This window comes from Thamnophis sirtalis, unplaced genomic scaffold (genome assembly GCF_051295495.1).
Source record: "Thamnophis sirtalis isolate CommonGarterSnake01/CBP01778 unplaced genomic scaffold, rThaSir2_p1.2 scaffold_1, whole genome shotgun sequence".
Taxonomy (NCBI): Eukaryota; Metazoa; Chordata; class Lepidosauria; order Squamata; family Natricidae; genus Thamnophis; species Thamnophis sirtalis.
The window spans coordinates 79,158,535-79,171,224 of record NW_028261381.1 but is presented as its reverse complement, the minus strand read 5'-3'; the positions used below and the strand labels follow the sequence as shown (position 1 = coordinate 79,171,224).

General features: G+C 40.4%; 1 protein-coding gene across 1 annotated transcript in view; it reads right to left on the bottom strand.

Moving 5' to 3' along the window:
- IGSF22 (immunoglobulin superfamily member 22) overlaps positions 1-11,139 on the bottom strand; it is a 43,596-nt gene extending 32,457 nt beyond the window's left edge. Inside the window, exons 1-7 of the mRNA XM_087720181.1 lie at positions 11,037-11,139; positions 8,121-8,252; positions 5,104-5,240; positions 4,531-4,630; positions 3,734-3,773; positions 2,615-2,786; positions 1,657-1,770 (exon numbers count right to left, since the gene is read on the bottom strand). Of these exons, the coding sequence (XP_087576307.1) occupies positions 1,657-1,770; positions 2,615-2,786; positions 3,734-3,773; positions 4,531-4,630; positions 5,104-5,240; positions 8,121-8,252; positions 11,037-11,139 (798 nt within the window). The remainder of the gene's footprint in view (positions 1-1,656; positions 1,771-2,614; positions 2,787-3,733; positions 3,774-4,530; positions 4,631-5,103; positions 5,241-8,120; positions 8,253-11,036) is intronic.
- Between the last annotated feature and the right edge of the window lie 1,551 nt (positions 11,140-12,690).

Sequence of the window (12,690 nt, the reverse complement as noted above, 5' to 3'; positions counted from 1 at the left end):
GCTGGAAAGCCTGAAGCCCAGGTTTGAGACCCAAGCGCCAAGTGATGGGATGAGCTCCTGTCCTCGCTCCAGCTCTTGCCAACATATCTGTTTGAAAGCATGCAAATGTGAGTAGATGTAAATAGGTATCACTATGATGGGAAGGTAGCAGTGCTCCATGATGTCATGCTGGTCACATGATCACGGAATTGTCTTCAGGCAGCATTGGCTCAATGGCCTTGCAACAGAGATGAGCACTGCCCCCTATAATCGGCAACGACTGGTGGAGTAAAATCTGTAGGGATTCCTTTATCTTTTTTCTAATGCATTACAATGCAACTAAATCTCCCACCTCATCTTTTCATGGAACATAAATTTACTGGCTGCCTTGCAGAAGTAATTCCTCATCAAGGTGGCTTTGAGCTACAAGCTGCACAATCAAAGTCTATATTTGGCCCTTGGTTGATTCACCTACAATCTATAAGATGCAGCTGTGTCCCCTTGTGGCGTATTTTTCTGATCAGGCTAAAGTTTGTTTATATAAATTATTGACAGAGCCACCCATCTCATAGCAATGACTCTGGGTAGTTTACAATAATTAAAAACATCACAAAAGTACAAACTCATGATGCTCCAATTAAACAATACTTCCTGGATAAAACTACATCACCATCACCATGACTTACTTAGTCCAAATGCCTAGAAGAAAACAGCCCTTCAGGGCCTTATGAAGGGCTAATAGGCTCAGGAGGTAAGGAGAGACTTAGTGTAGGTGGAGAGATACTTTACTCAATCCTTCCATTGATCTTACTCAGTGTTGTTGCTCCTTAACAGCAATTACCGTATTTTTCGGAGTATAAGACACACCTTTTTTCCTCAAAAAAAGAGGCTGAAAATCTGGGTGCGTCTTATACACTGAATACAGCATTTTTTGCCTCCTGAAACCCCACCCCCATCACCAAAATGGCTGTGCATAGTCTTTAGGAGGCTTCCAGAGTGCTCCTCAGGGCTGGGGAGGGCAGAAATGAGAGAAAAAAAATCGGCTGTTTTTTGCTCATTTTTGGCCTCCTCACTCCCTCCCAGGAGCATTCGACAAGCCTTCTAAAGGCTATTCATGCCCCTTTATGGGAAAAAAACAGGCCCGTTTTCGCAAAAAAACAGGCTGTTTTGGGGAGATCTGCAGAGTGCAAAAACTTTTTTAAAAAATTGCCTCTTCAAAATCTTGGTACGCCTTATACTCCGGTGCGTCTTATATTCCAAAAAATACGGTAGATGTGGGGAAAGCGGTGATTGATACCATTGTTGCTAGGCCAAAAAGCCTTATCCCTTATCCTCAAAAATGAGGTTTTGTTATCGATCTTAGCAAATTTGCTTAAGCTGACTGTTGTCCGTTGATTTTCACAACAGACTCACAGAAACCTGGAGAGAAATGCTGAGATGCGATGGGATAAGGCTTTCTGGCCTGCAATAATTGTGAAAGTGTATGCATGATGGATGGAATATTGGGCTGCTTGTCAACATAGCTGCAATTTCTAAACCTCAATCAAGCACCAGATTCAGTTCCCAGAATGGAAGAGATTCCTCATCTTGCTGTACACAAAACATAGCCTTTGCTCTCACCCACCCACCCAACTTTCATAAGTTACAATAAGCTACAATAAATAAAAATACAGTTACTTTTAACCACATCCTCTTCATATTGGCATCCCTGAGTTCCAGAATACAATCAAATATCGCTGTAGAGTCCACTTTAGCAGAAACATCTTCCAAGGGTTTTAGAATCTTTATAGCCTGAAACATAAAAGTAGATCAATCTTTAGATATTTTTTATATTTATTCTTATTCTTATTTATTGTTACATTTACTTATTGCAACTTGTGTAATACTCATGTTGGATACATGGATTTGACCATAAATCTCTTGAGTCTGTAATCCAATATTTTTCTTTTAACGTATTTCCCATATTACTTGTAAGGATGCTGCATTGTTAAGCCTCTGACCAAAATAGGAACAGCTGAACTTAGTGTGTTTATATTTTGCTGTATATATAAGAGAAAATCAGTAACTAATAATCTTTCAGCATCTTCAAACCAACGAATATATTCTGGCAGAAATTTTATACGTATCTTTTGTATTGTTGCACTATTTGCATGAGTGACAGGCACTTTCACTCGCACACTGCTCCCTTTGTGCAAGCAGTGGGTGCACATGTGCACTGCAGCTGCCATTCATATGGAACCATCCTCTCTCCTCCCCACCACCAGTCCACCAAGCTGGAAAGATCGGGGACTGCTGGCCTAGAAATGAAGATCCTTGCCTCGCACTCAGGAGGCTGAGAGTTCAATCCTAGGCAACAACAGATGTTTCTATATCAGGGCGCAAAGAGAAAAATATCTGCTGCGAACTCCACATAGGCATCAGGAAGGGCATCCAGACAGTAAATGCTCAGCTCCATTCATTTGCCCTGATTCCACCTTGATGAAAGGGATTATAGGGTCAGGAAAAAAATCATTTTCCCATAGCAGACTGACAGCATATATAGCCCTTTAAAGGAAAAGTATGGCCCTATATTTAAATTATGACACACACATAAGGCAACTCAAGAATCCAAGGACTGGGTGAATCCATCACTGACCTCAACTTCTTTTTTCTTCATCTCCTTCAGCTTTTTAAGCAGTCCTCGAAAATCGGTGAAACCATACTCCATGCAGACCTTCTCAAAGTCTTTCTTAGGCACCTGGGAGAGGATCTCCAGCATTTCTTTTTCATCAATCACTTTTTTCTCCTTCTTTGGAGTAGGAAGCCCCCTACATACAGACAGACAAAATCAACGGGCTTGTCATAAAACCACATAAGTTCTTTTGTGGAACCCTTCTCCTTTAACCCCCAGTCAGAGTTACAATTCCATCTTTAACTATAGGAGGAGAGACTGGAAAGCCATTAATAATTTCATCAAGTACTTTGACCCCAAACAGCTACCCAATTGCAATATTATTCTCTATATTATCTTGATAATACCCACTAAAATATCATGAAAAAGCCTCTTGAAGCAACCTGATTCATGAAATTAGGTGAAAAGCTCTTACGTATTACCCTGCTTTCTCAAAGCATGACGCATGATAGGATGGATTAGTACCTGAATGGGAGATTACTAAGACATTTCAGGGCAACAGCTAACATTAGAAGTCCTTTTCCAGTGCAAAGAGACTCTTCCTGCCATTTTAGACAATTCCAGTCAGTTTCCTTCTCCCTGACTATATTCAGAACCAGATAGATGAGTTCCTTGAGACAGTAGTAGGAATGGTCCCCATCAGGCTAATTTGGGCAAAAAAAAAAAAAGCCTTTCCTGACTGCTTCTCTGACTTTGGAGACTGTCCTGAAGAAATTCAATGGTCTCCCAATAGTCTTTCCAAGGCTTAGTTAGAGGTGGTCCTCAATTTATGACCAAAATTGAGCCCAACACTTTTGTTGTTAAGTGAGACATTTGTTAAGTGAGCTTTCCTCCATTTTACAACCTTTCTGGCGATAGTTAAATCTGGATGTTCAGGTTTGATAAATAGCTGAATATAGGAACGAATATAGGAATATAGAAAAGAAAAAGCGAGACAGATGCCCCCAACCTTATCTGCTTTTTGTAAAGCCTTAAAGACATGTCACACACACCCCCCCCCCCCATTGGGACTGAAGACGTTCAGTGATCCTGTCAGATATGACGTTTTGTTTGACTAAAGCTAAGAGATGAAAAGCATCTCACCTTTTTTTCAGCATTTTTTTGAAATCCATCTTTTCTTGGCCTTTAAATAAAATCATGGAAAAAAAGAGAAAAAAAGAGGATTAGTCCAAGAAGCCAAAAGTATAAGGCAGGGTTTCTCAATCTTGCCAACTTTAACGTATTTGGACCTTGGCTCCCAGAATTCCCCAGTTAGCAAGTTGAGTGAATCATCTAACTGGGGAATTCTGGGAGTCAAAGTCTACAACCTCTTAAAGTTGCCAAGAAACTCTGGTGTAAAGGAAGCAAAATGTAGATGCTTTGGATATCTCATGGCAGTCTTTCATTACTCAACACCTCCCAGATACATTGGGATTACTACTTCCAAAATGTTCAGCCAGCATAATTGAGGGGAGCAACAATTTTAACATATTTAGAATTGGTTAAGTTGGGGAGAGAGGAGTTGTTGCATAAGATCTGTGGTCCTTATTATATCCTTATTATACATTGCCTCGGAGTATCCAGTTCCTTTATTCACGGAAGAGGTACAGGGATTGTTCTAGTTTGAAAATGGGATAAAAGTCTGTAAAGATTCTCTTAAACCTCTAAGTGCTTCAACGAGCCTCTAAAAGGATGCAAATTAGCAGCTGTCTGCAAGGAATATAAATCCTTCCTTCCCCCACTATCCAGTCAGAACTGAAGAAGCTTCTTGGATGAGAAGTGAAATGTCTCCAAAGAAAAAACAAGAAAGTCCAGTTGTCTCCTGAAAAAAGCACCTTTGGGACAATTGAAAACGGGGTGTTATTTTTCTTCCCAACTCTGAATGTATGCTTCTTGTTTACCTTCAGTTATAATCAGGGACACTGTATAGATAATGTCAGCATGCTTGTTGGAAACCACACACTTATAAAGATCACCGTCTGCACTTGTGAGGTTTTCTAACTGCAATGAAAAAACAACACAGATCAAAATGAAAGCACCCTTAATGCTCTCGAGCAGGGGTAGTCAACCTTTTTATACCTACCGCCCACTTTTGTCTTTCTGGTAGTATTAAAATTTTCTAACTGTCCACCAGTTCCACAGTAATGGTGATTTATAAAGTAGGGAAGTAACTTTACTTTATAAAATTTATAAAGCAGAGTTACAGCAAACCCCTACCGCCCACCATGAAAGCTGGAACGCCCACTAGTGGGCGGTAGGGACCAGGTTGACTACCACTGCTCTAGAGGTCAAATGGGGCATAGTCTGTAGCACTTAGAAAGTGGACATATTTCAGTTCAACAAAGGAGAATTTAAAGAAAGTTTTAATAAGATGGTAGAAACACCCTTGAAAATTAAAAAGAAAAGCATTACTTTGCAATGCAGAGAAAGAAGCAAAAGAAAGAAGCAACTTTTTAAAAGCCACACATTTTTACCTTGAGGACGTACTCTTTATTGATGCTGTCGAAAAATACCTTTGATCCCTCTTTGAGCGGCACCCCGCTTTCTCTTTTCCATGTAACATGGGGCTTGGGGTTACCTATCACTTTAGCTCGGAATATAGCCTTATCTCCTGTTGGCAAGCAACACAGAATGAGATTTGAACAACAAATGCGTTTGAATGTATCAGATTTGCACGTTTGCGGACAATTTTCAGGGAGCCTCAAGACTCCTAGCCTCTTTTTTTAACAACTAAATGAGATCAACAAGACAGGTTAGCCATCTGTTTGGAGTCGGGTATTTATTTTTATTTTTATTTATTTTTTACTTCATCAAGCATGAATTAGATAACAGATATATGTATAAACATGATTATGAATACATGAAGTGGATATAAATACAAGGAAACAATAGGACAGAGATGGCAGGCACTCTGGTGTGCTTATGCACACCCCTTAAAGACCTCTTGAAGCTGAAGTATTCATTGATAGGTAGGACATTGTAGCATATAATTTTATGTGCTACGCTTAGGTTGGATTGGAGACGGCGAAGCTCTAAGTTGTCTAAGGTCAAAATTTCAAGTCTGGTGTCATAAGGTATTCTGTTGTAAGCAGAAGAGTGAAGGACTCTTCTCATGAAATATCTCTGGACTCATTCGATTGCATTAATGTCTGATATGCAGTGCGGGTTCCAGGCAGATGAGCTGTATTAAAGAATTGGTTTAGGAAAAGTTTTGTATTTCCTAATTTGCAGTTCAATATTACCGGAGAAGAAGCTATGCAGGATTAGATTTAAAGCTCTTAATGCCTTTTTGGCAATGTTGTTATAGTGAGCTTTGGCAATTAGATTGTTTGAGATGAGTACTCTGAGGCCCTTGACAGAGTGGGGGTTCTCTACAAAGTCATATCCACCCAGCTTGTATTTTGTGTTTTGATTTTGTTTGCCAATGTGTAAGACAGAGCATTTGTTGGTTGAGATTTGGAGCTGCCAATTGTTTGACCGTTCTGACACATAGTCAAGGTCTTTTTGTAGGGTAGCAGCATTTTGTAGGGTATCGCCAGCACATTGATGATAATACCTGTCCCAAGATCTACATACTCAGTGGTACATCTTGACTCCCTTGACTGATGCAGGCACAATCTTATCTCAATATCTGAAGGTTGCCTGGATGGAGAGGAACAGGGTCAAATTCAAGCTGAGCAAGATTAAGTGCCCGTGGGTGCTTGATTCTTCCAGTTCTGGCGAGGACCTTCCACCTTTGATCAGGACTGAGGAGCAATCTGAGGTCTTCCTGAACTCTCAGCTCTTGCTTGATAAGGAGTGGAAGCCATGGCCACACCTTCAACTTGTACATCTTTTGTGCCCATTCCTGGATTAAGAAGCCCTCTTTATGGGATTTGCTTAAATATTGCTGAGAAACTACAGGTGGATGCAACAATGACAGAAAAGCCTTGCTTTGTCTATGTAACACCCATGCTAGGTGCAATTAAAGATGCTAGTAATTACCTAGAAATTTTACATAGTATAGCTATGTATAGTATAGCCTAGCTACTTGAAGGACCAGCTTTCTCCTGCAGTTTTAACCTATCAGGTGCAAAAAGTCAGGTTCACATGCAGAAGTTCCAGACAAATTATTGTTAAAGTCTAAGCACAGGAATCTTCTCAGACTAATGGTTAGCACCTGGTTAGAACTGGATAATGGTCAACACCACTTGCTTGTGGCTATGTAAAAATTCATAACCGATGTCTCATTTAACTCCTTACCTGGCTCTGCCAGTCCTTCTCCTAGACCAGTGGTCCCCAACCTCCGGTCCGCGGACCGGTGCCGGGCCGTGGAGTACCGGGCCGCGCTCAAAGGCTCCAGGGAAGAGAGCCCCGTGCGCCCCTGCGCGCGCTCAGCGGGCCACGGTAAAATTATCAAAGGCTGACTGGTCCGCAGCGATAAAAAGGTTGGGGACCACTGTCCTAGACGATCCATTCTATGTGTTCCAACAGAATTGGTTCACTTATCTATGAAGTGATCTGATCTTGAAATGAGGCCACTCTGTCACAGCACTGGTCCTTTGAAACAATATTTCCCCCACACATTTAAAAGCTTTTCCCCTTGCCCACCTTCAAGCTATCTTATAAATGAGCTTCCCCTCCCCCACCCAGGGCTAGGATTAGGGTGTTGGGGAAAATATAACTTTTCAGTTGGGGGAGATGTGGATGGAATTTATACTATCCCTTGAATCAGTGGTGGGATTCAAAAAAAATTATTACTGGTTCTGTGGACATGGTTTTGTCGGTGTGGCGTAGTTTTGTGGGCGTGGCAGGGGAAGGATACTGCAAAATGCCCATTCCCTCCCAATCCTGCTAACCTGCTTTCCAGCTCTGTTCTCCTGTTAAGGGCAACAAAAGAAGATCAGGTGGGAGACTGGGAGTCAGCGGGGGAAGGGCTAACCTATTTGCCGGTTCTCCAAACTACTCAAAATTTCCACTACCGGTTCTCCAGAACCTGTCAGAACTGGCTGAATACCATCTCTGCCTTGGATGTTGAAATGCTTTTATATATTCTTTTAATTTGTGAAGCTGTCCAAAGTTGTTTAGGAGTCTGGCAGCCTAGAAACTCAATAAACAAACTAACCAACCAATTTAGCATTCTTTATTGCAGGAGAATGGTGGAGAACAGTTTGTTGAGTCTTTTCATATGACCAGCTTCAGCTTTTCATTGTGAGATAAGTCAAGCCTGCAGCAAAATGTTACAGTCGGAGTGACTTCATTCCAACCCCTCCTTCCCAATTTTCTGTCCCACCCCCCATTAATGTTGACTCCCAAATTTAACTTTAGAAGAGTTTCAATTGTGGCAGTGAGGAAGAGATGAATGCTGGAAATCTTGGTATTCTACGTAAGAATGACTACTTATTCTTTTCTTTTGAACATAAATGTGGCAGAAAACCAAGCAGTTGTGGTGTAACACATCTGGAAATATTATATTGGGAAAGGCTAGTATGCAGGATGAATAAGAGGTTACCTTCGGCTGCTGTCAGTGGCTGAGGCTTCTCCAGAAATTCAGGAATGCTCTGTCCTGCAGGGATTTCCACAGAATGGGAAACCATGCTGAAGGACTCTACGGAAGAAGAGGATTTCTTGGAAACCATTTCCTCTGCAGATAGAAGCAGGCATGTGTCATACAAAATAATATTTTTCATTAATCTGAGAATCAGCTCCAAAAATCTCTACAGAAAGCAATAATTAGAAAAAACTGCTCATGTTTTTTTCCAGCAATAGAAGGCTAAATACCAAAGCACTAAAAGAAATATGTGTAATAGCAATAGCAATAGCAATAGCAGTAGACTTATATACCGCTTCATAGGGCTTTCAGCCCTCTCTAAGTGGTTTTACAGAGAGTCAGCATATTGCCCCCAACAATCTGGGTCCTCATTTTACCCACCTCGGAAGGATGGAAGGCTGAGTCAACCCTGAGCCGGTGAGATTTGAACCGCTGAACTGCTGATCTAGCAGTAGCCTGCAGTGCTGCATTTAACCACTGCGCCACCTTGGTAATCATTCCAATAACCTTTAGAACATATCTCACAGTTCAATATTCACCACAAATTATGTTTAAAAGTGAAAAAGGATCCCATCTTCCCCAGCCTTCTTTCCTTTGAAGTTATCATTTTGTCATTTTACATCATCTTCTCATGACCTTCACCAAAGAACAAGTAAGAAGGCAAAAATTATATCTATTGGATTTATTTGCTATTAATGTAATCATGCCCTCTCTGATGCTTTGGACCCTTTCCAATTTATGAAAAAAGAACATCAAGAATTTGCTTGAGTCTGTATTTAATAATCAATTAAAAAAACTTATAATCATTTGCATTCAAATCTTGTCTCATAAGCAGACAATTATATTGAATATTTTACAAGTTGCCTTTGAATACAAAATCTTTAAATATTTAGAGATTCTATTATTTAGATATAATTTTTAAATAAAATATATACATGTATTTTATATTTAGAGCTTTAAAGATCCAAGATTTCAAATAAGTTATTAAATAACAACTATGACCCCAAGAAAAAAAATAATTATGGCTATATAAAAATAAAAAAAGTAAGAGGACATGAAAAAATGGAACAAGAGTTATTTTAGGATTTTAAGCCATATACAAGTTGTCCTCAATGTACAACAGTTCATTTAGTGACTGTTCAAAGTTACAACAGCACTGAAAAGAAGACTTATAACCATTTTTGACACTTATGACTGTTGACCCTTGACAACTGGTTCATATTTATGATGATTGCAGTGTCCTGTGGTCATGTGATCCACTTTTGTGACCTTCTGACAAGCAAAGTCAATGGGGAAGCCAGATTCACTTAACAAGCATGTTACTAACTTAACAACTGCAATGATTTACTTAACAACTGAGGCAAGAAAGGTCATGAAATAGGACAATAGTCAGCAAATTTCTCCCTTAGCAACATACATTTTGGGCTCATAATGGGCTGGTTCAGGTATGTAAAAGTCATAATTTGAGGACTACTTGTAATAGCAATCAGAATGTTATTCCCCAAACCGATGTATTTTGTGCTTAGTTCAAATTAAGACAGAAATCGGAGCATACCTTGTTTATACTACCAAGCAGTTTAGCTAATAGCCATAGCACTTAGACCAATGATTCTCAACCTGTGGGTCGGGACCCCTTTGGGGGTCAAACGGCCCTGTCACAGGGGTCACCTAAGACCATTGGAAAACACATATTTAAAAAAAATATGGAAAACATAAAACAATTTTATGGTTGGGGGTCACCACAACATGAGGAACCGTATTAAAGGGTTGCGGCATTAGGAAGGTTGAGACCCACTGACTTAGACTATTTGCCACTTCACAGGGCTTTTACAGCCCTCTCTAAGTGGTTTACAGAGTCAGCATATGGCCCCCAACAATCTGGGTCCTCATTTTACTGACCTCGGAAGGATGGACGGTTGAGTCAATCTTGAGCTAGTCAGGATCAAACTCCAAATGAGAATCCAGACTGTTGAGGGTCATACGCTGGTACTGTAAACTGTCCAGAGAGGGCTGTAAAGCTCTATAGCAGTGACGGTGAACCTTTTTGGTACTGAGTGCCCAACACAGAACGCACATGCATGTGCACGTGCCGGAGCACCGGAAATATGAAGACCAGGTGGCTGGCATGCACATGCCTGTTTTTTGTCTAATTTTGGCCATTTTCAGGCTGTTTTCAGGCCTTTTTGGGGTCATTTTTGGACTGTTTTGGGGGCATTTTTAAAGCCGTTTCTGAGCCATTTTCAGGCCATTTTCTGGTGCTCTGGTGCCCACAAAGACCATCTGGCCAGCACGCATGTGCCTACTGGAAACCAGAAGAGCAGCTGGCGATGGCACGTATGCTCACAGAGAGGGCTCTGCATGCCACCTCTAGCACACGTGCCATAGTTTCGCCATCACGGCTCTATGGAGTGGTATATAAGCCTAAGTGTAATTGCAAATGCGGGCAGGCAAGTATCAAAGCAGCCTAGAAATATCAAAATAAGTAACAAATATAAGACACCCAGAGAGTTTCCATTGGTTTTGGATGGCAGAATTAAAAGGCAATTGGCAATCTGCAATACCAGTTTGTGAGGACTGCAGACCATAACAGACATCCCATTTGGAAAACATTAGATTCAGGAAGTTAATCATAATTGTGAATTACTACACACAAAGCCTGGAGCAAGCAAAAGTACCGATGATAGTAATATTGATGGGTAGTTGTGAAAAAGCGGTTCCACATCCTTTGCGGGGACCGAGATTTAACCAACTTGTCTACATTAGCTGACTTAGAATGAATGAATATAACTGTATTTAGTTCCTTCTTTAAAAACAGCTATAGCATTTAAAAAAAAATATCCTGACTCCTGGAGATAATTATCCAACTCCAGTACTTGCCTTCTGTGATTTTGGTTGTCTGAGTCATATGCTGCACTGAGCTGGAGGCAGAGGAGTAATGTTGCTGGACCTGAGTTTTCATCTGCATGACTGCAGTTGCCATGATGACTTTGATGTTTTTACAGGTTACAAAATTTATAAGAGCTGTGGAAGGGAGGGAAAAAAGTCATTTTATTCATGTAATATAAGCACCTCTTCTATTTCATTTGGTCTTGATCTAAACCAGCGGTTCTCAACCTGTGGTCTGTGGACTCCTGAGGGGCCATACAATGTCATCACATGGGATCTGTGAATGCTTGAAGAAATGTTGTGATTTTAATCTTGAGTTAAGTCTTGGGGGGGTCCGTGGTCCTTGGCCACAAAAGGTTTTCTTTTTAAAGTGTTTTTATTCAGCATTTTCCAAACATTAAAATCGCAATTACACTTTTGCAGCTTTCTGTTATTGGTATTTCCTTTTTCTAACTTTCAGGTTTTCCATTTTTGCAACCTGTTGTCTTATACATATTCCTCTTTGCTTCACACGTTTTCATTTTTACAATATATACGTGTATATACAATATTTCCATCTCTATTGCTTTCTAAATACATACCATCTCCTTTTATTGTTTTTACTATGTATCCCTTACGCACTGATTTTACATCTCTTTTCAAGCCACCTATTCCATACCTTGTAGTGCTCTGATTCCTCTCTATCTCTTAGTTCCATCGTTAGCATTCTAGCACCTTTTTTATGGCCTCTGCACTTGAGGGAATGGTATTTAAAGGGGGCCAGTGGTGAAGAAAAGATTGAACCACTGACTTAAGTCTATATTTCTCAGCTTCAGCAACCTGAAGATGTGTGGACTTCAGCTCCCAGAATTCCCCAGCCAGCCCTCATGTAATGTCCATATATTGTCAATTGATCAAGGCTGAGAACCACTGGTCAGGGAAGTTCAAGGAGCTGGAACCCAGCATCTGGAAGGCACTGACATTGGAAAGAATAGCTCAGTTTATTCTTCAGCCGGAATGTTCCTGTGATGGATAACAAAGGAATAAAAACAATACTAGTCAATTAACAAAATAACAAGGTGAAACCAAAAATAATAATTTAGATTACCACGTATAAGGATGGGGTACATATCTGAAAAAAGATTGAACTGTCCAGAATACGGGGGGGGGGGGGGAAGGAAAAAAAATGTTTGGCTTAATATGGATGCATAATTTTAAGAAATCTTGGTGAACTTGTGAAATATCAAATGTCTGGAAATGGGCAAATGTGGTCATTGTCTTTAGAAAAAGATGATCCAAGGAACTACAAACCAATATGTACGGTATTAATATCTATAAAGATTCTAGAGCATTTCATAAAAGAAGCAGTGTGGAGAAATAGCTATGCCCATAGGCCACAGATCTCAAATCTCTGCTCCCAGGACTTTCCATCAGGAATCTACGTCCCACTTTGGGGTGCCTACTTGGAGGTCCTGGTGCTACCACTTTCAGGTGACACAACTGACATCTTCACCCTAGCTCCAATATATGAGACAAAGACAGCTTTCATAACTTGTACTGCCTTTCTGTTGATTAAAAGACTAGGATGTAAATAACTGAAATAATTTCAATAATACTATCTCCCAGGCTCATTCACATTGAAGATGTGTGACTGAAAGCTTCAGTC